Source organism: Ahaetulla prasina, chromosome 1 (genome assembly GCF_028640845.1).
Source record: "Ahaetulla prasina isolate Xishuangbanna chromosome 1, ASM2864084v1, whole genome shotgun sequence".
Lineage (NCBI taxonomy): Eukaryota > Metazoa > Chordata > Lepidosauria > Squamata > Colubridae > Ahaetulla > Ahaetulla prasina.
In genome coordinates, this window is record NC_080539.1 from 9,762,455 (window position 1) to 9,787,150 (window position 24,696).

General features: G+C 44.0%; 1 protein-coding gene across 2 annotated transcripts in view; it reads left to right on the forward strand.

Moving 5' to 3' along the window:
• Window positions 1-23,833, forward strand: part of DHRS11 (dehydrogenase/reductase 11) — a 55,150-nt gene extending 31,317 nt beyond the window's left edge. The window contains exons 2-7 of one of the 2 annotated variants that reach the window (XM_058164160.1): window positions 407-616; window positions 2,464-2,558; window positions 5,144-5,273; window positions 6,885-6,977; window positions 18,185-18,250; window positions 23,191-23,833. In XM_058164160.1, the coding sequence (XP_058020143.1) occupies window positions 407-616; window positions 2,464-2,558; window positions 5,144-5,273; window positions 6,885-6,977; window positions 18,185-18,250; window positions 23,191-23,232 (636 nt within the window). In that variant the 3' untranslated portion in view covers window positions 23,233-23,833. The remainder of the gene's footprint in view (window positions 1-406; window positions 617-2,463; window positions 2,559-5,143; window positions 5,274-6,884; window positions 6,978-18,184; window positions 18,251-23,190) is intronic. The other variant, XM_058164159.1, reaches the window with a different exon arrangement.
• Window positions 23,834-24,696: the final 863 nt, after the last annotated feature.

The window sequence follows — 24,696 nt, forward strand, 5'->3', positions numbered from 1 at the left end:
AAATTTCCAGTGTTGGAGCATTCACAACTTCTGCAGGCAAGTTGTTCCACTTATTGATTGTTCTAACTGTCAGGAAATTTCTCCTTAGTTCTAAGTTGCTTCTTTCTTTGATCAGTTTCCACCCATTGCTTCTTGTTCTACCCTCAGGTGCTTTGGAGAACAGCCCGACTCCCTCTTCTTTGTGGCAACCCCTGAGATATTGGAACACAGCTATCATGTCTCCCCTAGTCCTTCTTTTTATTAAACTAGACATACCCAGTTCCTGCAACCGTTCTTCATATGTTTTAGCCTCCAGTCCCCTAATCATCTTTGTAAATAAAGAGGGGGTTTTCTTTGTGGAGGAGTCTGTTTCTTGCATCTGCGAAGGCCGGGTCAGAACACTTGTCTTTTTCTGTCCCCCTTTCAGAAGTTGGCAGCCGAGTGCGAGAGTGCCGGGTATCCAGGCGTCCTCATCCCATATAAATGCGACCTCTCAGTGGAAGAAGAGATTCTCTCCATGTTCTCCGCCATCAAAACTCTCCATCAAGGGGTCGATGTCTGCATCAACAATGCTGGCTTGGCGCGGCCAGAACCTCTGCTGTCTGGAAAGACCGAGGGTTGGAGAACCATGATAGATGTGAGTAGGGGGGGGAAAGGAATCTCCAGGGAACCTTCTCGACCCATCCCCAGAGGTCCCACTGCTGCCAAAAATGTTCAGCACGCCAAGAAACCATAACGTTCTTCCCCACGGGCTGGTGTGCTCCTTGACATCTTCTACAATCAAATTTGTATTTGTATGTGGCGCTGTACTTTTGGATTTCACAGCTCATCCGAATGATTGACAGCGCCAACATAATTGATTTATTTCCTGCTCCTTCTTCTGTTCTGTCTCGTCCACCATCTCCTCTTCCTCTTTCAGGTTATTTTTCTCTTCTTTCTCTTCCTCCGCTCTTACTCATCTGTCCCTCTTCTGTTCTACCTTAACCACCACTGTCTTTCATATCGTTTCTTCTTTCTCTACCTCCCCATTATTTTTCTTCTGCTGCTGTACCCAACCACCTCCTTCTCTTTTTCCATATAATTATCCTCTTCTTTCTCATTGTTCTTCTCCATCTCCATCTCCATCTTCTTCTCCTTCTCTTTCTCCTTCTCCTCCCTCAACCTCAATCTCCTTCTTGTACTTTCTCCTTCTTTTCCTCCATCTCAACCTCAACCTCCTTCTTGTCTTTCCTTTTCTTCTTCCTCCTCCTCCTCCTTCTCAACCTCCTTGTGCTTCCTCCTTCTCCTCCACTTTCTCTTCCACCTCCTTCATCTCAACCTCCTTGTACTTCCTCCACCACCACCACCTTCTCCTCCACCTCCTCCTCCTCGTGCTTCCACCTCCTCCACCACCACCACCTCCTCCTTCTCAGCTTCCTTCTCCACCTTCTCCTCCACTTCCTCCTTCTCAACCTCCTTGTACTTCCTCCACCACCACCACCTTCTCCTCCACCTCCTCCTCCTCAACCTCCTTGTGCTTCCACTTCCACCACCACCACCTCCTCCTCCTTCTCAGCTTCCTTCTCCACCTTCTCCACTTCCTCCTTCTCAACCTCCTTGTACTTCCTCCTCCACCACCACCTTCTCCTCCACCTCCTCCTCCTCCTCAACCTCCTTGTGCTTCCACCTCCTCCTCCTCCACCTCCTTGTGCTTCCTCCCCCTCCCTCTCAACCTATCTTGTGCTTCCTCCTCCTCCTCCACCACCATCTCCTCCTTCTCAGCTTCCTTCTGCACCTTCTCCTCCACTTCCTCCTTCTCAACCTCCTTGTGCTTCCTCCTCCTCCTCCTCCTCCTTCTCAACCTCCTTGTGCTTCCTTCTCCTCCTCCTCCCTGGAAGGAGGCCATAGTAAAGCCGTGTTTATTCATTTGAACTTTAGTGTATTGTTCAAATTATTTACCTCAGAGGTCAGTGACCTGTTCGGTTTGTTTCCTCGTTTGAGCAACAGCATAAGCATTCAACTGCCCTTCCCATCCCCAACATCTCAGAACATCACCAAGGTTGCACCACATTTTGACCTTGTTTCAAAACCTTTGCACGGTTTTTGCATTTATTTTATTTTATTTTTCGCACCCAGCTCTTTTGAGCATCCAGAGCTGAATATCAGAATCTGGTAAGATTAGTTAGTTCTTCTCGCATATTTTTTGCCCATTTATTTCAACACAGCGTTTATTGTTATCAAATAAAATCCAAACTTTTATCACAGTTATTAGCTACCCGAAAGCAAACACAATCACGCACCTAAGATGAAAAGAAAAGCGGTAAAATAATTGGAAGCAGATAAGCATAAGACCCTCATTTTTTTCATTAAAAGACAATTTGATGGGACTATATAGTCAGGAGATCTCCATAGACGCCCACAGGGGCTGGTAATCACTAATTTATTTAAATCCAAAGCCCCTGATTGATTTTCCAGCCGCCTTCTCTTTCTTTCTGTTTTTTCCAGGTCAACATCTTAGCGGTCAGCATCTGCACGCGGGAGGCTTACCAATCCATGAAGGAAAGAAACATTGATGATGGACACATCATCAACATTAACAGGTGGGGAAATTGCACAAGTGAGCATTTATTTATTTATTTATTTACTTACTTACTTACTAATTTATTTAACTTATTTATTTATTTTCTGCCTTTATTGTTTTTATAAATAGCTCAAAGTGGCTAACTCCTCCTATTTTCCTCACAACAACCCTGCAAGGAAGGTTGGGCCTGAGAGAGAAAGAGTAACTGGCGCAGAATCAACAAGTCAGCTTTCAGGCCTAAGGCGGGACTAGAACGCTCAGTCTCCTCATGATTGGCTCAAAGTCATCCAGCTAGCTTTCATGCCTAAGGCGGAGCTAGAACTCTCAGTCTCCTAGTGATTGGCCCAAAGTCATCCAGCTGGCTTTCATGCCTAAGGCGGAGCTAGAACTCTCAGTCTCCTAGTGATTGGCCCAAAGTCACCCAACTGGCTTTCATGCCTAAGCCGGGACTAGAACTCACAGTTTACTGGTGATTGGCCCAAGTCATCCAGCTGGCTTTCATGCCTAAGGCGGGACTAGAACTCTCAGTCACCTCATGATTGGCTCAAAGTCATCCAGCTGGCTTTCATGCCTAAGGCGGAGCTAGAACTCTCAGTCTCCTAGTGATTGGCCCAAAGTCACCCAACCGGCTTTCATGCCTAAGGCGGGACTAGAACTCACAGTTTACTGGTGATTGGCCCAAAGTCAACCAGCGGCTTTTATGTCTAAGGAAGATCGAATTCACTATCTCCTGGTTTTTAAGGAACCTTCCCCTACAGCACAGGTGTCAAATTTGCTGCGTCACGTAACGTTGCCGTCCTGTGACGTTTCACGACGTTTTTCCCCTTCGCAGAGCTGGGGTGACCATGGCCTGTGGGTGACCAGCAAAGTCAATGGGGAACCCAGATTCACTTAACAACCGGGTTACTAAAATTTATCAACTGCAATAATTCATTTAATAGCTGTGGCAAGAAAAGTTGTAAAATAGAGGCAAAACTCACTTAACAAATGTCTCATTTAACAACAGAAATTCTGGGCTCTATTGTGGTCGAGGACTACCTGTATTGGCCCTTTCTTCTAGGTGGGCAAGCTTTGGAAAACAAACATGAACTACATCACCCAGCATTCCTCACTATCAGCCGCTCTGAATGAGATTGTGGCTGTTGTGAGTGACTGTGTGTGTGTGCAGTTGTTAAGTGAAATATACACACACACACACACACACACACACACACACACACACACAGAGAGAGAGAGAGAGAGAGAGATTTGTCTCTGCCTCTATCTATCTATCTATCTATCTATCTATCTATCTATCTATCTATCTATTTATCTATCTATCTATCTATCTATCTATCATCTATATGTATATCTATCTATCTATCTATCTATCTATCTATCTATCTATCTATCTATCTATCTATCTATCTATCATCTATGTATATCTACCTATCATCTATCTATCATCTATATGTATATCTATCTATCTATCTATCTATCTATCTATCTATCTATCTATCTATCTATCTATCTATCTATCTATCTATTTATCTACCTATCATCTATCTATCATCTCTTCATCTATCTATCTATCTATCTATCATCTATATCATTCTATCTATCTTCATTCATCATCTATGTATATCACTATCATCTATCTATCATCTATATGTATATCTGTCATCTATCTATCTATCTATCTATCATTCATTCATCTATCTATCTATCTATCTATCATCTATATGTATATCTATCTATCTATCTATCTATTCATCTATCATCTATCTATCCATTCATCATCCATGTATATCTACCTATCATCTATCATCATCCATATGTATATCTTCATCTATTCATCTATCTATCCATCTATCATCTATTCATCTATCCATCTATCTATCTATCTATTTATCTACCCATCTACCCACCTACCCATCTACCTATCTATCTATCTATTCATCTATCTATCTATCTATCTATTCATCTATCTATCTATCTATCATCTATATATCTATCTATCTATCTATCTATTCATCTATCTATCTATCTATCTATCTATCATCTATGTACATCTATATCATTCATCTATCTATATGTATATCTGTTCATTCATCTATCTATCTATCTATCTATCTATCATTCATCTATCTATTCATCTATCTATCTATCTATCTATCTATCTACCTACCTACCTACCTACCTACCTACCTACCTACCTACCTACCTACCTACCTATCTATCTATCTATCTATCTATCTATCTATCTATCTATCTACCTATCATTTATATGTATATCTATCATCTATCATCCATCCATCCATCTATCTATCTATCTATCTATCTATCTATCTATCTATCTATCTATCTATCTATCTATCTATCTATCTATCTACCTATCTATCCATCCATCCATGCAGTGTGAGTGTGTGTGAATATATATTTCACTTAACAACTGAAGTGATTCGCTTAACAACAGTGACCAAAAAGGTTGTAAAATGGGGCACAGCTCCCTTGCTTAGCAACATAAATTTTGGGCTCAATTGTGGTCCTAAGTCGAGGACTATCCCTACTGAATATTTTCTCCTTCTTTTGCCTTTCATTCCTTTTCCTCTGTGTTGCATCCAGCATGAGTGGTCACAGGGTTGTCCCGGAGTCGGTGGTCCATTTTTACAGCGCCACAAAATACGCCGTCACGGCTTTAACCGAAGGGCTTCGGCAGGAACTAAGAGAAGCAAAAACACACATACGAGCCACTGTGAGTAACTCTGATTGAACTGCTTGTCTTGTCTGAAGTCCTGGGTTCAGTTCCCTGCATCTCTGCCATGCTTTGTGAGTCAGAAAAGGTTTCTCTTTTCCAAAAGGGACCAGATTGGAATATCCTCATCAGCAGACCAGGTTTATGGGCATTCATGATGCTAGTCCTCTTTGTTTGCACCATGTGCCTAGAGCAGGGGTCTCCAACCTTGGCAACTTTAAGCCTGGCGGACTTCAACTCCCAGAATTCCCCAGCCAGCTTTGCTGGCTGAGATCTGGGAAATGAAGTCCGTCCAGGCTAAAGTGCCAGAATGTGAGACTCTAACCTAAACATCGTTGGCAAATTTCCAGTCAGGCTATCTACAGTAGCATTCTTCAACCGTGGCCCCTTTAAGATGGGTGGACTTCAACTCCCAGAATTCCCCAGCCAGCGTGTTTTTAAGACGTGTGAACTGCAGTTGCCCTTGCTGGCTGGGGAATTCTGGGAGTTGAAGCCCTCCTATCTTAAAGGGGCCGCAATTGAGAAACACTGGGCTACAACTTTAATCACTCCCACTCGGTACGACCCCCACTATTTTATTTATAACTCTATTTACTCCATTTATTTATACATGGTTCCATGAATATTTGGACATCAACTCCAAAGTGGGCTGGAAGAGATTATAGGCATGGCCAGATGATTGATGTAAACCTCTCAGAATTGATTAAGATGTAGAATAGAATAACAGCATTGGAAGGGACCTTGGAGGTCTTCTAGTCCAACCCCCTGCTTAGGCAGGAAACTCTGAATTTATTTTTAACATCTGATTGGAGTTACTTAGATGTCTATGGAGATCCTCAGTTATCCAGGTCATGGTTGCCCCAAAGACGCTTTTCCAAAAGACATCTGGACTTTTCTTGAGGTGAGAAGCGAAACGTTTTCAAGGAAAAAAACAAGAAAGTCCAGGTGCTGAGCAAAATTTCTCTCATGGCAGGCTAACATGAGCCCATCTGTCTGCATCTATCTTCTCCACCCCTGCCCCCAGAGCTAGGGTAGGCTTAGCTAACATGATGGCTCTTCATCCAGATCAGCATAGATTTCACTGCTCTCCTCTCTTCTCACATCCGCACATCAGGCACTGGAAGCTGTTCCTCCTCATCCTCATTCTCAGACCTGATGTTGACTCTCCATCTGAGGGCTGATGGGCTTGAAACTCCCGCCTCTCCTGTCTCTCTGCAGCTCCTCCCCTCTCGGTTTGCTTGATGCTGTAGCATTCTCGCCTTCCTCCTCCTCCTCCTCCTCCTCCAATTTGGCTGCTGGAGCGGTGGCAGCTGACAGGCCAGGACATTTATATTGTACGTATATATCAGTGGTGGGTTTCTACTGGTTCGCCCTGGTTCGGGCGAACTGGTAGCAGCGGTGGCAACAGGAGGCTCTGTCACTCGCCTGGACGTCATCACGGGTGGTCTATGCATGCACAGAAGGTTCTGCGCATGCGCAGAAGCACTGCACATGCGGTCACAGTTCCAAACCGGTAGCGAAGCTAAGTGGAACCCACCACTGATATATATATACAATAGGATGCTGTTTTTTTCTTTTTTCCTGTTTTATTCCTGTTTTTTCTTTCTTTAGTGTATTTCTCCAGGTCTGGTCGAGACCGGATTCGCTTTTAAACTGCATGATAATGATCCAGAAAGAGCTGCGGCCACATATGAGAATATTAGGGTAAGGAAAAAAAAACAAAAACCAAACAGCTATAGAGGGGTGATTTTGGTTAAGAGAAGGGTCAATTAAGGGTCAATTAAGGGTCAATTAAGGGTCAATATAAAAGGGGTGAAAAAGGGGTGAAAAACGATATTGCCATAGGTCTATACTATAGGCCACCCAACCAAACAGAGGAAGTAGATGAACTTTTTGCTAGTCAGCTAACTAAGGTATGTAGGAAGCACATCACAGTAGTAATGGGGGATTTTAACTACCCTGACATCAACTGGGAAACAAACTCTGCACCAAGTGGAAGATCCAACAGGTTCCTAACAAACCTAGCAGACAACTTTGTTTCCCAAAAAATAGAGAAGGCGACAAGGGGATCAGCCATATTGGACTTAATTCTCACTAACAGAGATGAAATGATAGAAGGTGTTGAAGCTACAGGAACCTTGGGGGCAAGTGACCACGCAATATTGGAATTCAACATTAAGCAAATACAAGTAGTAGAACAAAGTCAAACCAGAGTCTTGGACTTTAAGAGAGCTAATTTCAATAAACTTAGAGAGATCTTGAGAAGGATTCAATGGATGAGAATCCTCAGGGGGAAAACAACTCAAGAAGCTTGGGAAATTTTGAAAAGTGAGATTATAAAAGCACAGTCTAACACAATACCAATGAAGAAGAAAAAAAAAAAAAAATAGTAGATCACAAAAGAAACCAGCATGGATGCATAAAGAACTATCTGACAAATTGAAAGACAAAAAGGACAAATATAAAAAGTGGAAAGAGGGGCAAATAACTAAGGCAGAATATCAGCAAATAGCCCGAGCCTGTAAAGATGAAGTGAGGAAAGCTAAGGCTCACAATGAACAAAGGCTAGCGACAAAAGTAAAAATAACAAAAAAGCTTCTTCCAACATGTTAAAAACAACAAAAAGTCAAGGAAACAATTGGCCCATTGCTGGGAGAAAGTGGCAAGAAGATGACAAGCAACAGGAGAAAGCAGATCTACTTAACTCATATTTTGCATCTGTCTTTACACAAAAGGAAAAACAATCCAACCTATCAAAAACAGCACTACAAAAACAGATTAGAAACACAAGTTAAAATAGGGAAGAAAATGGTAAGTGAACACCTGTCTACCCTAGACGAGTTCAAATCACCAGGACCGGATGGATTACACCCCAAGGTTCTGAAGGAACTGGCAGACGGATCTCAGAACCACTGAACTATATCTTTCAAAGATCCTGGAGCACAGGGAGCTGCCAGAGGACTGGAAAAGAGCTGATGTAGTTCCCATCTTCAAAAAGGAAAAAAACAGATCCAGGAAACTACAGACCTATCAGTCTGACCTCAATACCGGGAAGATTCTGGAAAAGATAATCAAACAACGAATCACGAACACCTAGAAGCAAACAAAGTAATAACCAAAAGCCAACATGGGTTTGTCAAAACAGATCATGCCAGACTAATCTTATCGCATTCTTTGACAAAATGACAAAATTAGTAGACCAGAGGAATGCTGTTGATATAATTTACTTGGACTTCAGTAAAGCATTTGATAAAGTAGACCATAACCTACTACTAGATAAAGTAGAAAAATGTGGGTTAGACAGCACCACCACCAGATGGATTCGTAACTGGCTGACCAACCGCACTCAACGTGTAGTCCTCAACGGAACTACATCCACATGGAGGAAGTATGAAGTGGAGTACCCCAAGGCTCTGTTTTAGGCCCAGTACTCTTCAACATCTTCATCAATGACTTGGGCGAGGGATAGATGGGGAACTCATCAAATTTGCAGATGACACCAAGCTGGCAGGAATAGCCAACACTCCAGAAGATAGGCTCAAGTTACAGAAAGATCTTGACAGACTTGAACATTGGGCGCTATCTAACAAAATGAAATTCAACAGTGAAAAAGTAAGGTTCTACATTTAGGCCAAAAACAAAATGCACCAGTACCGTATATGTGGTACCTTGCTCAATAGTAGTACCTGTGAGAGGGATCTTGGAGTCCTAGTGGATAACCATCTAGATATGAGCCAGCAGTGTGCAGCAGCTGTTAAAAAGCCAACACAGTTCTGGGCTGCATAAACAGAGGATAGAATCAAGATCACGTGAAGTGTTAGTACCACTTTATAATGCCTTGGTAAGGCCACACTTGGAATATTGCATCCAGTTTTGGTCACGATGTAAAAAGATGTTGAGACTCTAGAAAGAGTGCAGAGAAGAGCAACAAAGATGATTAGGGACTGGAGGATAAAACATATGAAGAACGGTTGCAGGAACTGGGTATGTCTAGTTTAACAAAAAGAAGGACTAGGGGAGACATGATAGCAGTGTTCCAATATCTCAGGGGCTGCCACAGAGAAGTGGGAGTTGGGCTGTTCTCCAAAGCACCTGAGGGTAGAACAAGAAGCAATGGGTGGAAACTGATCAAGGAAAGAAGCAACTTAGAACTAAGGAGAAATTTCCTGACAGTTAGAACAATTAATAAGTGGAACGACTTGCCTTCAGAAGTTGTGAATGCTCCAACACTGGAAATTTTTAAGAAAATGTTGGATAACCATCTGACTGAGATGGTGTAGGGTTTCCTGCCTGGGCAGGGGGTTGGACTAGAAGGCCTCCAAGGTCCCTTCCAACTCTGATGTTATGTTATGTTATGTTAAATGTAAGATGTGTTTGTATTTGGGGTTTAGGATGGGCTCGTTCAACCTCTGGGCAGGGCACCCCAAAATTGGATGGGTTCTGGGGGGTGGCAGGAAAAAAATCCCTACAATTCAATCTAAATTGATAAAAAATTCATTGGGTTTATATCAGTGGTGAAATCCAAATTATTTTACTATTAGTTCTGTGGGCGTGGCTTGGTAGGCGTGGTGTGGCTTGGTGGGCGTGGCAGGGGAAGGATACTGCAAAATCTCCATTCCCTCCCCACTCCTGGGGGAAGGATACTGCAAAATCTCCATTCCCTCCCCACTCCTGGGGGAAGGATACTGCAAAATCTTCATTCCCTCCGCACTCCTGGGGGAAGGATTCTGCAAAATCTCCATTCCCTCCCCACTCCTGGGGGAAGGATACTGCAAAATCCCCATTCCCTCCCCACTCCTGGGGGAAGGATACTGCAAAATCTCCATTCCCTCCCCACTCCTGGGGGAAGGATACTGCAAAATCTCCATTCCCACCCCACTCTGGGGCCAGCCAGAGGGTGATATTTGCCAGTTCTCCGAACTACTCAAAATTTCTGCTATCGGTTCTCCAGAACCTATCAGAACCTACTGGATCTCACCCCTGGTTTACATAATTATAGGTTGTCCTTGACTTACAACTACTGGTTTGGTGACTCTTCAAAGCTATAACGGCACTGAAGTAAAGGCACTTACGGCTTGTCCTCACACTTACGACGGTCACCGCATCTCTACGGCCACGCGATCAGAATCTTTGGCAACGGTCATGTATTTATAAATATGCTATGCCAGCTGGAGAATTCTGGGAGTTGAAGTCCACAAGTCTTAATGCTGCCAAGTTTGGGGGGACCCCTGGGTGACCCCTGGATGATCACCCAGCTTGAAGACCTCAAAGGAAGGAGAAGAAAAGAACCATTTCATACGGCAAATTGGCTGACCGCTTGTCGAGTCAAAGGATCCCTCTGAAGCAGGGGTCTCCAACCTTGGTCCCTTTAAGACTTGTGGACTTCAACTGCCAGAGTCCCTCAGCCAGCAAAGCTGGCTGAGGAACTCTGGGAGTTGAAGTCCACAAGTCTTAAAGGGACCACGGTTGGAGACCCCTGCTCTGAAGATTTAGCTTGAATTGCCTTCTTTGTTTTAACCCTTTGGATTTATTCCTGTCCTGGGGAGGGGGGAGCAACAGTGCATAAGCCCATTCCTTTTTGTTTGTTTGTTTGTTTGCATGAAACATTGCTACTATTTCTACCTTAGTTATTTTTTCTCTGGCTAATCCTACCCACATTGTCTATAGGTCTTTCTCAGCATCTTGGCAGTCTTCAGTTTGCCTCTGTCCCTTTGGATGGATGATGCCTCAAACTGGATATATAGCCTTCCAAGTGCAGCCTGTCTGTCTTTCCTTTCTTCTTTCTTCGTTTCTCCTTCTCCTTCTCCTTCTCCTCTCTTTTTTCTTTCTTTCTTTTACACTTTCTTTCTTTTCCTTTTTCCTTTTTTCTCTCTTTTCCTTTTTTCTTCTTTCTTTCCCTTTTTTTCTTTCTTTTTCTTCCTTCCTTCCTTCCTTCCTTCCTTCCTTCCTTCCTTCCTTCCTTCCTTCCTCTTTCTTTCTTTCTTTCTTTCTTTCTTCTTTCCTTCCTTCTTCTTCCTTCCTTCCTTCCTTCCTTCCGTCCGTCTTTCTCTTTCTTTCTTTCTTTCTTTCTTTCTTTCTTTCTTTCTTTCTTTCTTTCTTTCTTTCTTTCTTTCTTCTTCCCTTTTTCCTTCCTTCCTTCCTTCCTTCCTTCTTTCCTTCCTTCCTTTCTTTCTTTCCCTTTGTTCTTCCTTCCTTCCTTCCTTCCTTCCTTCCTTCCTTCCTTCCTTCTTTCTTTCTTCTTCCCTTTTCCTTCCTTCCTTCCTTCTTTCTTTCTTCTTCCCTTTTCCTTCCTTCCTTCCTTCTTTCTTTCTTGCTTCCTTCCTTTCTTCATTCTTCTTTCTTCCTTTTTCTTCCTTCCTTCCTTCTTCCTTCCTTCCTTCTTTCTTTTTCTTCCTTCCTTCTTTCTTTCTTTCCTTTGTTCTTCCTTCCTTCTTCCTTCCTTCCTTCTTCCTTCTTCCTTCCTTCCTTCTTCCTTTTCCTTCCTTCTTTCTTTCTTTCTTTCTTTCTTTCTTTCTTTCTTTCTCTTTCTTTCTTTCTTTCTTTCTTTCTTTCTTTCTTTCTTTTTTTCCCTTTGTTTCTTCCTTTCTTCTTCCTTTTCCTTCCTTCCTTCCTTCCTTCCTTCTTTCCTTCCTTCCTTTCTTTCTTTCCTTTGTTCTTCCTTCCTTCCTTCCTTCCTTCCTTCCTTCCTTCCTTCCTTCTTTCTTTCTTTTCCTTCCTTCCTTCCTTCTTTCTTTCTTTTCCTTCCTTCCTTCCTTCCTTCTTTCTTTCTTTCTTTCTTTCTTTCTTTCTTCTTCCCTTTTTCCTTCCTTCCTTCCTTCCTTCCTTCCTTCCTTCCCTCCTTCCCTCCTTCCTTCCTTCTTTCCTTCCTTCCTTTTTTTCTTTCCTTTGTCCTTCCTTCCTTCCTTCCTTCCTTCCTTCCTTCCTTCCTTCCTTCCTTCCTTCCTTCCTTCCTTCTTTCTTCTTTCCCCTTTCCTTCCTTCTTTCTTTCTTTCTTTCTTTCTTTCTTTCTTTCTTTCTTTCTTTCTTTCTCATCCTCTTCCTCCTTCTCCTCCTCCTCCTTTCTCCCCTACCTTCTCTTTCTCTTCCTTTGAATAAAGGAAAATATTTATAGCTCAGATCTGAAATTAGGAGTCCTTGGTGCTCTCTGAGCTTGGTTGTTTTCTTGCAGATGTTTCATTACCCAAACTAGGTAATATCACCAGTCACTGGACCACTCGTCTCCTCCTTCTCTTCTCCCCCTCCCCCTCCCCTCTTTCGCCTTCCCCATTCCTTCTCTTCCCTCTACTCTTCTTCATCCTTTTGGCTGTTAGAAGGAGGTTATCGCTGTACTTACTCATTTTGTTTCCGTGTGAGAAAACACTTGTATATGAGAGAGATTATTGGCATATGCAGATACGAGATTGATTTTATAAATGGGTTAGCCAAGACTTAACTTCAAGCTAATCTGCCAAGAAATCCATAATCTTGAGTAGACCTTTGCCCTTCCTGCCTGTTCCTTCCTTTTCAGCAACTTCTATTCTTAGCAAGAGCAGCCGCTTCATTCATCATTAATTTCAGAGTGGGGGAGAAGCCTTCAGTTTTGCTGCTGGTAAATTCGGTAGAATTTCGGTAGAAATCAATTAATTTTGCAACCCATTTTATAGGCCCTTAGTTAGAAGTCATTCATTCAATTAATATAAATTTAGGGCTTTGTCCTCCTTTTTTTTGGTGACCGGCTTCTGGCTGATATGTATACACAGGTACATACGTGTCTTTCTTTCACATGTGCAAGTGTGTCACACATGTGGGGTTGTATAATAGAATAACAGAGTTGGAAGGGACCTTGGAGGTCTTCTAATCCAACCCCCTGCTTAGGCAGGAAACCCTACACCACTTCAGACAAATGGTTATCCAACATCTTCTTAAAAACTTCCAGTGTTGGAGAATTTACAACTTTTGGAGGCAAGTTGTTCCACTGGTTAATTGTTCTTACTGTCAGTAAATTTCTCCTTAGTTCCAGGTTGCTTCTCTCCTTGATTAGTTTCCATCCGTTGCTTCTTCTCCTGCCTTCTGATGGTTTGGAGGATAGCTTGACTCCCTCTTCTTTGGAGCAGTCCCTGAGATATTGGAAGACTGCTATCATGTCTCCCCTAGTCCTTCTTTTCCTCAAATGAGACCTACCCAGTTCCTGCAACCGTTCTTCATATATTTTATCCTCCAGTCCCTTAATCATCTTTGTTGCTCTTCTCTGCACTCTTTCTAGAGTCTCTACATCTTTTTTACATCTTGGTGACCAAAACTGAATGCAGTATTTCAAGTATGGCCTTACCAAGGCATTATGTGTTTGTTTACATTATTTCTGTTCTACCTATCATAATACCTTGGCAGGATAAAGTTATTACAAAATAGATTTACAAATAAAATACACCCTCAACCCACGTTAAAATAATTAAATGCAGGAAACCATTAAAAAAAAATCACCAAATATTATTTTCAGAAAGTTAAAAAAAACCCTTTGGAAAAGTATAGTTTTAATGCCTTTAACAACATTAAGCATTCTGTCTCGGAATGAATGCTGAGCATTATTGCTAACTTGGCTAAGCTGCAGAGATCTTTGGACTATTTTGGCAAACAGAGATGAATCCTGAGTAATGTGGGGTTAGAATTGTGGGTCTTTCTAGACTTCTTGACTCCACCTTACCTCTAGCCCTGGATAGAAAGCTGACCGTGTTTCCAAATTCCTGAACTCTGGGGCATGTTAAGGTAATTTTGGACTCTGAACTGTGAGATCACGCTGGTAGAGTGAGCGGGAAGGTAGATGGTACAGTACAATCTTTCACAAGCCTGGTGATTTTAAGTTATGTGGACTTTGACTCCCAGAATCCCCCAGCCAGTGTGCTTAAAGTTGAGTGAACTATAACTCCCAGAATCCCCCAGTGTTTAAAATTGAGTGAACTATAACTCCCAGAATACACCTGCCAGTGTGCTTGAAGTTGAATGAACTATAACTCCCAGAATCCCCCAGTCAGTGTGTTTAAAGATGAGTGAACTATAACTCCCAGAATCCACCTGCCAGTGTGCTTAAAGTTGAGTGAACTATAACTCCCAGAATCCCCCAGCCAGTGTGCTTGAGGCTGAGTGAACTATAACTCCCAGAATACACCTGCCAGTGTGCTTGAAGTTGAATGAACTATAACTCCCAGAATCCCCCAGCCAGTGTGCTTGAGGCTGAGTGAACTATAACTCCCAGAATACACCTGCCAGTGTGCTTGAAGTTGAATGAACTATAACTCCCAGAATCCCCCAGTCAGTGTGTTTAAAGTTGAGTGAACTATAACTCCCAGAATCCACCTGCCAGTGTGCTTAAAGTTGAGTGAACTATAACTCCCAGAATCCCCCAGCCAGTGTGCTTGAGGCTGAGTGAACTATAACTCCCAGATTCCCTCAGCCAGTGTGCTTGAAGTTGAGTGAACTATAACTCCCAGAATCCCCCAGCCAGTGTGCTTGAGGCTGAGTGAACTATAACTCCCAGAATCCACCTGCCAGTGTGCTTGAAATTGAGTGAACTATAACTCCCAGATTCCCCCAGCCTGTATGCTTAAAGTTGAGTGAACTATAATTCCCAGAATCCTCCTGCCAGTGTGTGTAAAGTTGAGTGAACTATAACTCCCAGATTCCCTCAGCCAGTGTGCTTGAGGCTGAGTGAACTATAACTCCCAGATTCCCTCAGCCAGTGTGCTTGAAGTTGAGTGAACTATAACTCCCAGATTCCCTCAGCCAGCCTTGAAGATGTGTGGAGTTCAATTCCCAGAATCCCCCAGCCTGCACATTTATGGAGATTCTCAGTCATCCAGGTCATGGTTTTCCCAAAGGTGCTTTTTCAGGAGGCAACAGGACTTTTCTTGTTTTTTCCTTGAAGACGTTTCGCTTCTCATCTAAGAAGCTTCTTCAGCTCTGACTGGATGGTGGGGAATGGAAGGATTTTATACTCCTTGCAGATAGTTGGTCATTTGCATCCTTTTAGAGGGTCGTTGAGGCCACTTGGAAGTTTATCGGTGTCCTCAGGGCCATCTGAGTAATGCAAATGGTTCCTGTAGTCTGCAGGTTTTTTTTCTGGAAATCCGTTCATGCTCCCACACCTTCCATACCTCACCATCCAGTCAGAGCTGAGGAAGCTTCTTGGATGAGAAGCAAAATGACTTCAAAGAAAGAACAAGAAAAGTCCAGTTGCCTCCTGAAAAAGCACCTTTGGGAAACCCAACCTGCATGCTTCAAAAGATATGGGTATCAACTCCCAGAACCCCCCAGCCAGCATGCTTTAAGACAGGGGTCTCCAACCTTGGTCCCTTTAAGACTTGTGGACTTCAACTCCCAGAGTCCCTCAGCCAGCAAAGCTGGCTGAGGAACTCTGGGAGTTGAAGTCCACAAGTCTTAAAGGGACCAAGGTTGGAGACCCCTGCTTTAAGAGGTATAGATATCAACTCTCAGACACCGCTCCCCCCACCCCAGCTAGCGTGCTTGAAGATGTGTGGACTTCAATTCCCAGAATCCCTCAGCCGGCATCCTTGAAGATGTGTGGACTTCCGTTCCCAGAATCTCCGAACCAGTGTGCTTTAAGCCATGTGGACTTCAGCTCCCAGAATCCTGCTGGCTGAGGAATTCTGGGTGTTGAAGTCCACACATCTTAAAAGTTGCTAATCTTGGAAAAAATGGCAACCAATGACACTAGTGTTTGAAATCATCTGCGTATCAGACAGAGGAGGTTCCTGGCTTGATTTTTATCAATTTTCTAAGTAACATTGGGGCCAGGGAATTGCTGGCTCTGTAGGACCACCAGCTTGGACCCACCAACAAGCAAGAGCTGGTGAGACGTCCTTGATGGACAAGCTAGAAATGAGGGTCAACCTTTCAAAAATGAAGTGACTTCTGACATCTTGGCTTGGCAATAGGAAACAGGAGGATGAGTGATGGAGAATTCCGAATTTCCAAATTCTGCTGGTAGTTGTTCACACATAGTAGTTGCCACAAAGAAGAGGGAGTTGGGCTGTTCTCCAAAGCACCTGAGGGTAGAACAAGAAGCAATGGGTGGAAACTGATCAAAGAAAGAAGCAACTTAGAACTAAGGAGAAATTTCCTGACAGTTAGAACAATTAATAAGTGGAACGACTTGCCTGCAGAAGTTGTGAATGCTCCAACACTGGAAATTTTTAAGAAAATGTTGGATAACCATCTGACTGAGATGGTGTAGGGTTTCCTGCCTGGGCAGGGGGTTGGACTAGAAGGCCTCCAAGGTCCCTTCCAACTCTGTTGTTATGTTATGTTACATACATACAGTAGTGGCCAAAATTGTGGAAACCTTTTGGGGAAAGTGTATTTTTGAGGTTTGATGGCTTAGAACACCACTTTTTTTTTTTTTTTGGAGTTTCAAGATAATCTTATTCCACTGCTGGAATGGCCTGGGAATAGCCCAGACCTTAAACCCGATTGAAAATCTATGGCGCCGACTAAAGAAACTTATTAGTCAGAAGCAACCCAGCAATCAAACCCAGTTAATAGAAGCAATCCTTCAATCTTGGTTTCACATGATACCAGCTGCGGAACTCAAAAACTTGGTTCACTCCATGGGAAGACGTTGTAAGGCCCTAATTCATGCTAAAGGTTATCCAACTAAGTATTAACTGACATGGGGATAATTTTTGTATATCTCGTTTTTTTTATGGTGATCATTTTTGTATATCTCGTTTTTTCTGCGAGTTTCACTTTTCTTCTTTATACTGTAACTGCTATTCTAATAGCAAATCCTTCATAAAAGTTATTGCATTACATTCTTGATTAAATCATCTTTCCACTGATACATAATTTTATGGTACTACTCCCCCCAAAAAAGTGGTGTTATTAGCTAGTTTTAGAAAATACACTTTTCCCAAAAGGTTTCCACAATTTTGGCCACTACTATACCAGAGGTGGGTTTTAGCAGGTTCTGACCAGTTCTGGAGAACCGGTAGCAGAAATTTTGAGTAGTTCGGAGAGTAAAAATTCTGACTGGCCCCGCCCCTATCTATTCTCCGCTTCTCAAATCCCAGCTGATGGGGAGGAAATGGGGATTTTGCAGTATCCTTCCCCTGCCACGCCCACCAAGCCATACCACGCCCACCAAGCCATGCCACGCCCACCAAGCCACACCCAGAAAACTGGTAGTAAAAATTTTTTGAAACCCACCACTGTGCTGTACATACTCCAACACTGAAAATTTTTAAGAAGAGACTGGACAGCCATTTGTCTGAAATGATACGGTGTTCTACCTGAGCAGGGGGTTGGGCTAGAAGACCTCCGAGGTCCCTTCCAATTCCAATATTCTATTCTTTTATTATTATTATAATAATAATAATAATAATAATAATAATAATAATAATAATAATAATAATAATAATAATAATAATAATAATAATAATGTTTTAATTTGTATACCGCCCTTCTCCCGAAGGACTCAGGGCGGTGAACAGGCAAATAAAATACAAACAGAAACATACACCATAATTAAAACAACCCTTAAAAAACTGATTCAAATTAGCCAAAAAATTTAAAATAACCTTACACCCCATAAAAATTACAGAATTTAAAACCCACAATTAAAATTTAAAATTTAGAATTTAAAATCAAGCCAGTCCAGCCAAACGGAATAAATAAGTTTTAAGTTCATGCGAAGGTCCCGAGGTCAGGTAGTTGTCGGCCGGGGAAGCTCGTTCCACAGGTGAGCCCCACAGAGAAGGCCCTCCCCCTGGGGGCCGCCAGTCGACATTGTTTGGCTGACGGCACCCTGAGGAGTCCCTCTCTGTGGGAACGCACCGGACGCTGGGAGATAGAAGACGGCAGTATACGGTCCCGTAAGTAGCCCGGTCCTAAGCCTTTTCTGCATTCTGTTTCTTTCCTAGTGTCTAAAAGCTGAAGATATGGCCAACGCTGTAATATATGTTCTCAGCGCCCCACCTCATGTACAGGTAGGACTGTGGAGTTTCTGAATAGTTTTTGAAAATGGGTGGGGTGGGGGAAGATTATTTCCATGATGGTCCCTGGGGGAGGAAATGGCATCCCCATACTTTCCCACAAGCGATGCAAAAATATTCTGACTTTATGAAATCACTAACTTAAGGATGCTATGACGTCACTCGTGCAATGACGTCATGCTGTGCATCATGCTGAGGGTCATGCAATCGAAATACAGACACTTGGCAACTGACTCATAGTTACGACGGCTGCGGTGTGCCGGGATCATGTGATCCGCTTTTACGGCCTTCTGACAGGCGAAGTCAACGAGCAAGCCCGAGTCACTTAACGACCATGTCACTAACTTAACACTGTGAGGATTCACTTAACAACTGGGGCCAGAAAGGTCGTAAAATGGGACAAAACTCACTTAACAAAAAGTTGGGCTCAATTGTGGTTGTAAGTCAAGAACTACCTGTATTGAGAAAATACCTTGGTTGAACTTTGTTGAGAAGTTTTCTGCCATTTTAGGTGTGTGTCTTCTGTAGCCTGGATACCTCCAGAAGTATGGACTTCAACTCCTAGAGTTTCCCAATCAGCCTGGCCATTGCAGAGAATTCTGGGAGTTGAAGTTCAGACTTCTGGAGGAAGAAAAGGAAAACATAGCAGTAAGATATTATCAAAACCTATATAGTCGGGAGAACATAGAAGAAGATGACATTATTTATTTATTTATTTATTTATTATTTCAATTTCTATACCGCCCTTCTCCCGAAGGACTCAGGGCGGTTTACAGAACAACAAATATAAAAATTAAAAACAAATTTAAAAGATTAATTTAAATAGGCTGAAAATTCTAAAAACTATTAAAAAACCCCATTAAAAAACTATTAGGCCAGTCCTGCATGATGAAATAAAAGAGTTTTCAACTCACGCCGGAAGGCCCGGAGGTCAGGGAGTTGGCGTATCCCTGAGGGTAGCTCTTTCCAGAGAGCTGGAACCCCCACAGAGAAGGCCCTCCCCCTGGGGGTCGCCAGTCGACATTGTCTGGCCGACGGCACCCTGAGGAGACCCTCTCTGTGGGAGCGCACTGGTCAATGGGAGGCCACCGGTAGCAGCAGGCGGTCCCGTAAGTAACCCGGTCCTAAGCCATGGAGCGCTTTAAAGGTGATAACCAACACCTTGAAGCACACCCGGAAGGCAACCGGAAGCCAGTGCAGCCTGCGCAGGATAGGTGTTATATGGGAGCTTCGAGTCGCTCCCTCAATCACCCGCGCAGCCGCATTCTGGACCAGTTGAAGCCTCCGGGCACTCTTCAAGGGGAGCCTCATGTAGAGAGCGTTGCAGTAATCCAGGCGGGAAGTGACGAGGGCGTGAGTGACTGTGCATAGGGAATCCCGGTCCAAGAAGGGACATAACTGGCGAACCTGATAAAAAACTCCTCTGGTGACGGCTGTCATATGTTCTTCTAACGACAGCCGTGCATCCAGAAGGACGCCTAGATTACGTCTAGGCGTCATTAAAAGATACTTACAGCAAAGAAACCTCCCAACCTTACCGGAAAACGTAAAAGAAACATTAGACAGAAAAATAACAATGTTAGAATTAAAAACGGCAATCCAAAAACAAAAAAGCAATAAAACATCAGGTCCAGATGGAACCCCAGCAGAATTTTACAAAGAATTTACAAAGACCGTTGGAGAATTTAATATGCAAACATATAATGAAGTACTAGAGCAGTGGTAGTTAACCTGGTCCCTACCGCCCACTAGTGGGCGTTCCAGCTTTCATGGTGGGCGGTAGGGGTTTTGTCCGATACTGAAGCACTTTACTGTTTTTAATTTAATTGACTTTTTAAAAAATTTTCATAACATTATTTAAAAACATTTTCATTAGGTTTTCATAAAATTTCCCGTGACAATTTAAATTTCTGAAAATATACTATTTGTATCGTCAGCGCATAAGTTTAGTTCAAGTTACGTAAGTGAAACTAAATGGCGCTATAGTGCGACCGCAAACAAAAGAGCCTCATCCCAGAATAGCTCGCGCATCTCCCCCCACACCACCCAGCTGTAACAGACAAGCAGAGCTGGTAGCCGTTGCCACCACCCAAACCAAATCCACGATGTGCGAGAGGCATGCGCAGATGACGATACACGGCACATTACTGTGGAACCGGTAAACGATCTGCAAATGTGCAGAAACTTGGCGGGTGCGTGAGTGAAGCAAGAGCGCGCATGCGATCCTGTTGCGAAGCGGTAGTAAAGGTAAGTGGAACCCACCCCTGGAACAACGATACCAAAATCTTGGATGGAGGCACTGATAACCTTAATTCCCAAAGACAATGTGGAAAAGAAAAAAAAAATCCAAAGTTATAGGCCAATCTCGCTGCTGAATGCTGACTGTAAGATATTCGTGACAATAAATGGCAGAAAGGATGAAACATATACTAAACAAAATCAAACAACCAGACCAGAATGGATTCTTACCTACCAGACACATAAAGAATAATATAAGAACAATAATGAATACGCTAGAATATTACGAAATACACCCAGTGAAACAGGCAGCTTTGATATTTCCTGATGCACAAAAAGCATTTGACAATTTAAACTGGGATTTTTTAAAATTAACCAACTAGGAGCAATGAATTTTGGCGAGAAATTTATTAGAACCATTAAAGCAATATACTCAAACCAGAAAGCAAAAATACTATTAAATGGAGAAACAACAGAAGGCTTCAGCATAACAAAAGGAGTTAGACAAGGATGTGCCTTATCCCCTCAAGTAGATGAGGAGAAATAGCAACATGTAACACCCCCAACAAAAAAAGACTCCAAGGCTCGAAGTTCCTCAAAGTTTTATGAGAGATGTCATATTGGCACATCTGGGAAAACCCGAATCTGAAAGCTTCCAGTCTTTCCCCACCCAAAAGAAAATCTAAGTCCCTTCCCCTGTACCCACATGTCCACCACATGGCCCAATCAATCCACCGTCCCAACTGGAGATGCCTCCCAGTCAAGTCCCTCCGGATGCAGGGCAGGATGTCCTTGACGCCCTGAGAAAGGAATGTTATTATGACTACATATCACCCTTGCTCCATACAATCCCCCCGCCCAGGGTCCCACAGTAGGAAATGTGGCAGGCCTGAAGGCCCAATGCAAAAGATGGTTTCCAGGCCTGACAGGAAGCGTGTAACGTGAGCCTGAAGTCATCGTGCATATATTGCCATTTTGGTTCGTGATGCATGCCATTCTTCCATACAGATAGTCTTCGAGTTATGACTGTAATGGAGCCTGCCCCTTACGGTCCCAAGTCATAACAGTTGTAAAATGGGTCAGTCCTGTAACCGACCTGATTTTATGACCTGTTTTGCAGCGGTTAATAAGCAACTATAGTAGTACGGACACTGTGGTTATTATGTGAATGCTGTGGTCCTTAAGGGAACCCTATGATGCAGTTTTGCCAACAAGTAGAAGTGCTAGTTTTTGACAAAACCATTGTAAAACGTGATCATGTGACCATCAGATGTTGCAAACAGAGATAAAGGCTCAGCACCCGAAGTAGGATCATATGACTGGGCGGGTGGGGTGATGGCTGGACCAGGAACACCAGATCTATGTTATAAACCTCCCTTTTTTCAGGTAAGTTGTAACATTGAACGGCCGCTAAATGACTGGTCATAAAATGAGGACTACCCGCATATTTCAGAATACTTTTCTCCTCTCCCTCGCTATCCTTTCAGTCAGGGTTCCCTGAACTTGGCAGCTTTAAGACTTGAGGACTTCAACTCCCAGAATTCCTGCCTTAGGCCTCCAAACAGGCTTAGTGAGACTCAGGGGTGGGATTCAGCCGGTTCGGACCAGTTCAGGCGAACCGGATGTTCATTTTAATCTGGTTCACCGAACCAGTTGTTCCAAGGACTGGCTGACCCCACCCACCCACCCCTCCCCTCCCAGGAGTCTCCACGCAGCCCTTTTTGGAGGGCGTGCATGGAGGCTCTGGGAGGGCAAAAAACAGATGTACCGGAAGTCCAGAAAAGGGCCTGTTTCCAGTCTCCGGAGGGCCTCCGGTGCACAGGGGAGGCTGTTTTTGCCCTCCTGAAGGCTCGAGGAAAACCTCCGGAGCCTGGCGAGGGCGAAAACACTGCTCCCCTGCCGTGGTGGAGGAGGCTGAGTAGGCCACGCCCCCATAGCCACGCCCATCCAGCAACTGGGCAGCGAACCGGTTGCTGAAATTTTTCAATCCCACCCCTGGCTGGACTCCCTTGTTAAAGAACCCTAAAAAGGAGACCCCACCGCTTCTGTGGGATCCTTGGAATTTTTTACAGCTAGTCCTGAACTTACAACAGTTCATTTAGCGACCAAAGTTTACAACGGCACTGAAAAAAGTGACCTGACCAATTTTTCACACTTATGATCATTGCAGCATCCCCATGGTCTCTCTCTCTCCCCCCCCCACTCCTCTCTCTGTATGTCTCGGATTTCCAAGGCCGGGGGGGGAGTGACTGGGAGGGGAGGGTGAGAGGTAGGGCCAGCCAGTAATGGGACAGGGAGCCACAGCAGAGGGCCCAAAGAGCCACATGCGGCTCTGGAGCTGCGGGTTGCTGACACCCGGTTTGTGCGCTGACCACAAACATTTGGATGCTCGGCAACTGACTCACATTTACGACGGTTCCAGTATCTTGGTATCACGTGATTCCCCTTTTGCGGCCTTCCCAATGGGGAAACCAGATTCGCTTAACAACCGTAGGACTCATTTAAGAATGGCGGTGATTCGTGTAACGAAGGTGGCGGGAGAAGTCGTAAAAAACAGGGTAAAACTCACTTAACAAATTTCTCACTCTGCCACCTCGATTGTGGGCTCCATTGGGGTCGTAAGTTGAATGACTGCTTACATTTTCCCGCTCAATTTCACCCGGCAACGGTGACCAAACTCCCTTTGTGTCTTCCAGATTGGTGATATTCAGATGAGACCTACTGAACAAATGTCGTAGCGGAAGGAGGATGGGACAACCTTTCTCCAAACAGGGTTTTCTTCAGATGACCAATGACTTTTTAAGGGCCTCATGGGGTGGCCTGACCCACAGCCCCTTCGCCCATGTAGCTCTCCTCAGCTGAGCTGACCTCAGTGGAAACTAACAGGAAAATCCAGCCTTCACCATAACTCTTCCACTCATCCCTTGGTTTTCCCCACCATGGTTAATTTGTAAGCAACTGTTCCCAGTACACTACATCACTACGGATTTTGATTTTCGGGGGAATCTACCGACAGTAGATCCGGACGGCGAACATTTCATGAACCGATTCCTTCAGCTTTCCTTTGTGACTTGCAACCAATGTACGATTTTCTGGAAATGCATTGAAACCGAAACGCGGCCCCGTCTTTTTCTTCCTAGGTGGTCAGCCCACAAACCGGGTGTCAGCAACCCGTGGCTCCAGAGCCGCATGTGGCTCTTTGGGCTGTCTGCTGTGGTTCCCTGTCCCATTACTGGTTGGCCCTGCCCCTCACCCTCCCCTCCCAGTTACTCCTCCCCTGGCCTTGGAAATCCGAGAGTTACAGAGAGAGGAGGGGAGAGAGGGAGAGGGGGAGAGAGAGACAAATACAGAGAGGGGAGGGGAGATAGAGAGGGAGAGGGAAGAGAGAGAAACATAGAGAGATAAAGAGAGTGGGGGAGAGAGGGAGAGGGAGAGAGAGACAGAGGGGAGGAGAGAGATACAGGGGAGAGGGAGAGAGGTGGAGAAGAAATGTAGAGAGATACAGAGAGGGAGAGAGGGAGAGAGACATACAGAGAGGTGGAGATAGGGAGAGGGAGAGAGAGATACATAGGGGGAGAGAGATATAGAGGTGGGAGAGAGAGAAACATAGGTAAAAAGGGGGAGAGGGAGAGAGACAGGGAGAGAGAGGGGAAGAGGGGAAGAGAGAGAGGGGGAGATGGGAGAGAGAGATACAGAGTGTGGAGAGAGAGAAACATAGATAAAAAGAGAGGGAGAGACACAAATACAGAGAGGGGGAGAGAGAGATAGAGAAGGGGAGAGGGGAAGATAGACGGGGAGAGAGATACAGTGATACAGAGAGAGGGGGAGAGAGATACAGAGAGGGGAAGAGAGAGAGGGGGAGAGAGAGAAAGAAAGAAAAGGGTTTTGTAGTTCCCGCTGTTTTTTAACAAACAGTTCTCTGCCCTAATGCCCAGCTGGGTAGGCATGGCTAGGGGTTCATGTGACTGGGTGGGAGTGAGTGATGAGGAGCTGGCCGCGCCCTCTTCCAGGTTTTGTGGCTCCCGGTGGTTGTTTTTTTTTCTGTGGGAAATGGGTCCAAATGGTTCTTTGAGTGTTTAAGGTTGCAGACCCTTGCCCCAAACCGTTAAAATAGAATATTTTACATCATCTGGGCACTGAGTAGTGGCCTTAAAACGAAAGCCAACCAGCTTAGAAGCATTTTCCATTCACTTAGAGCAGAG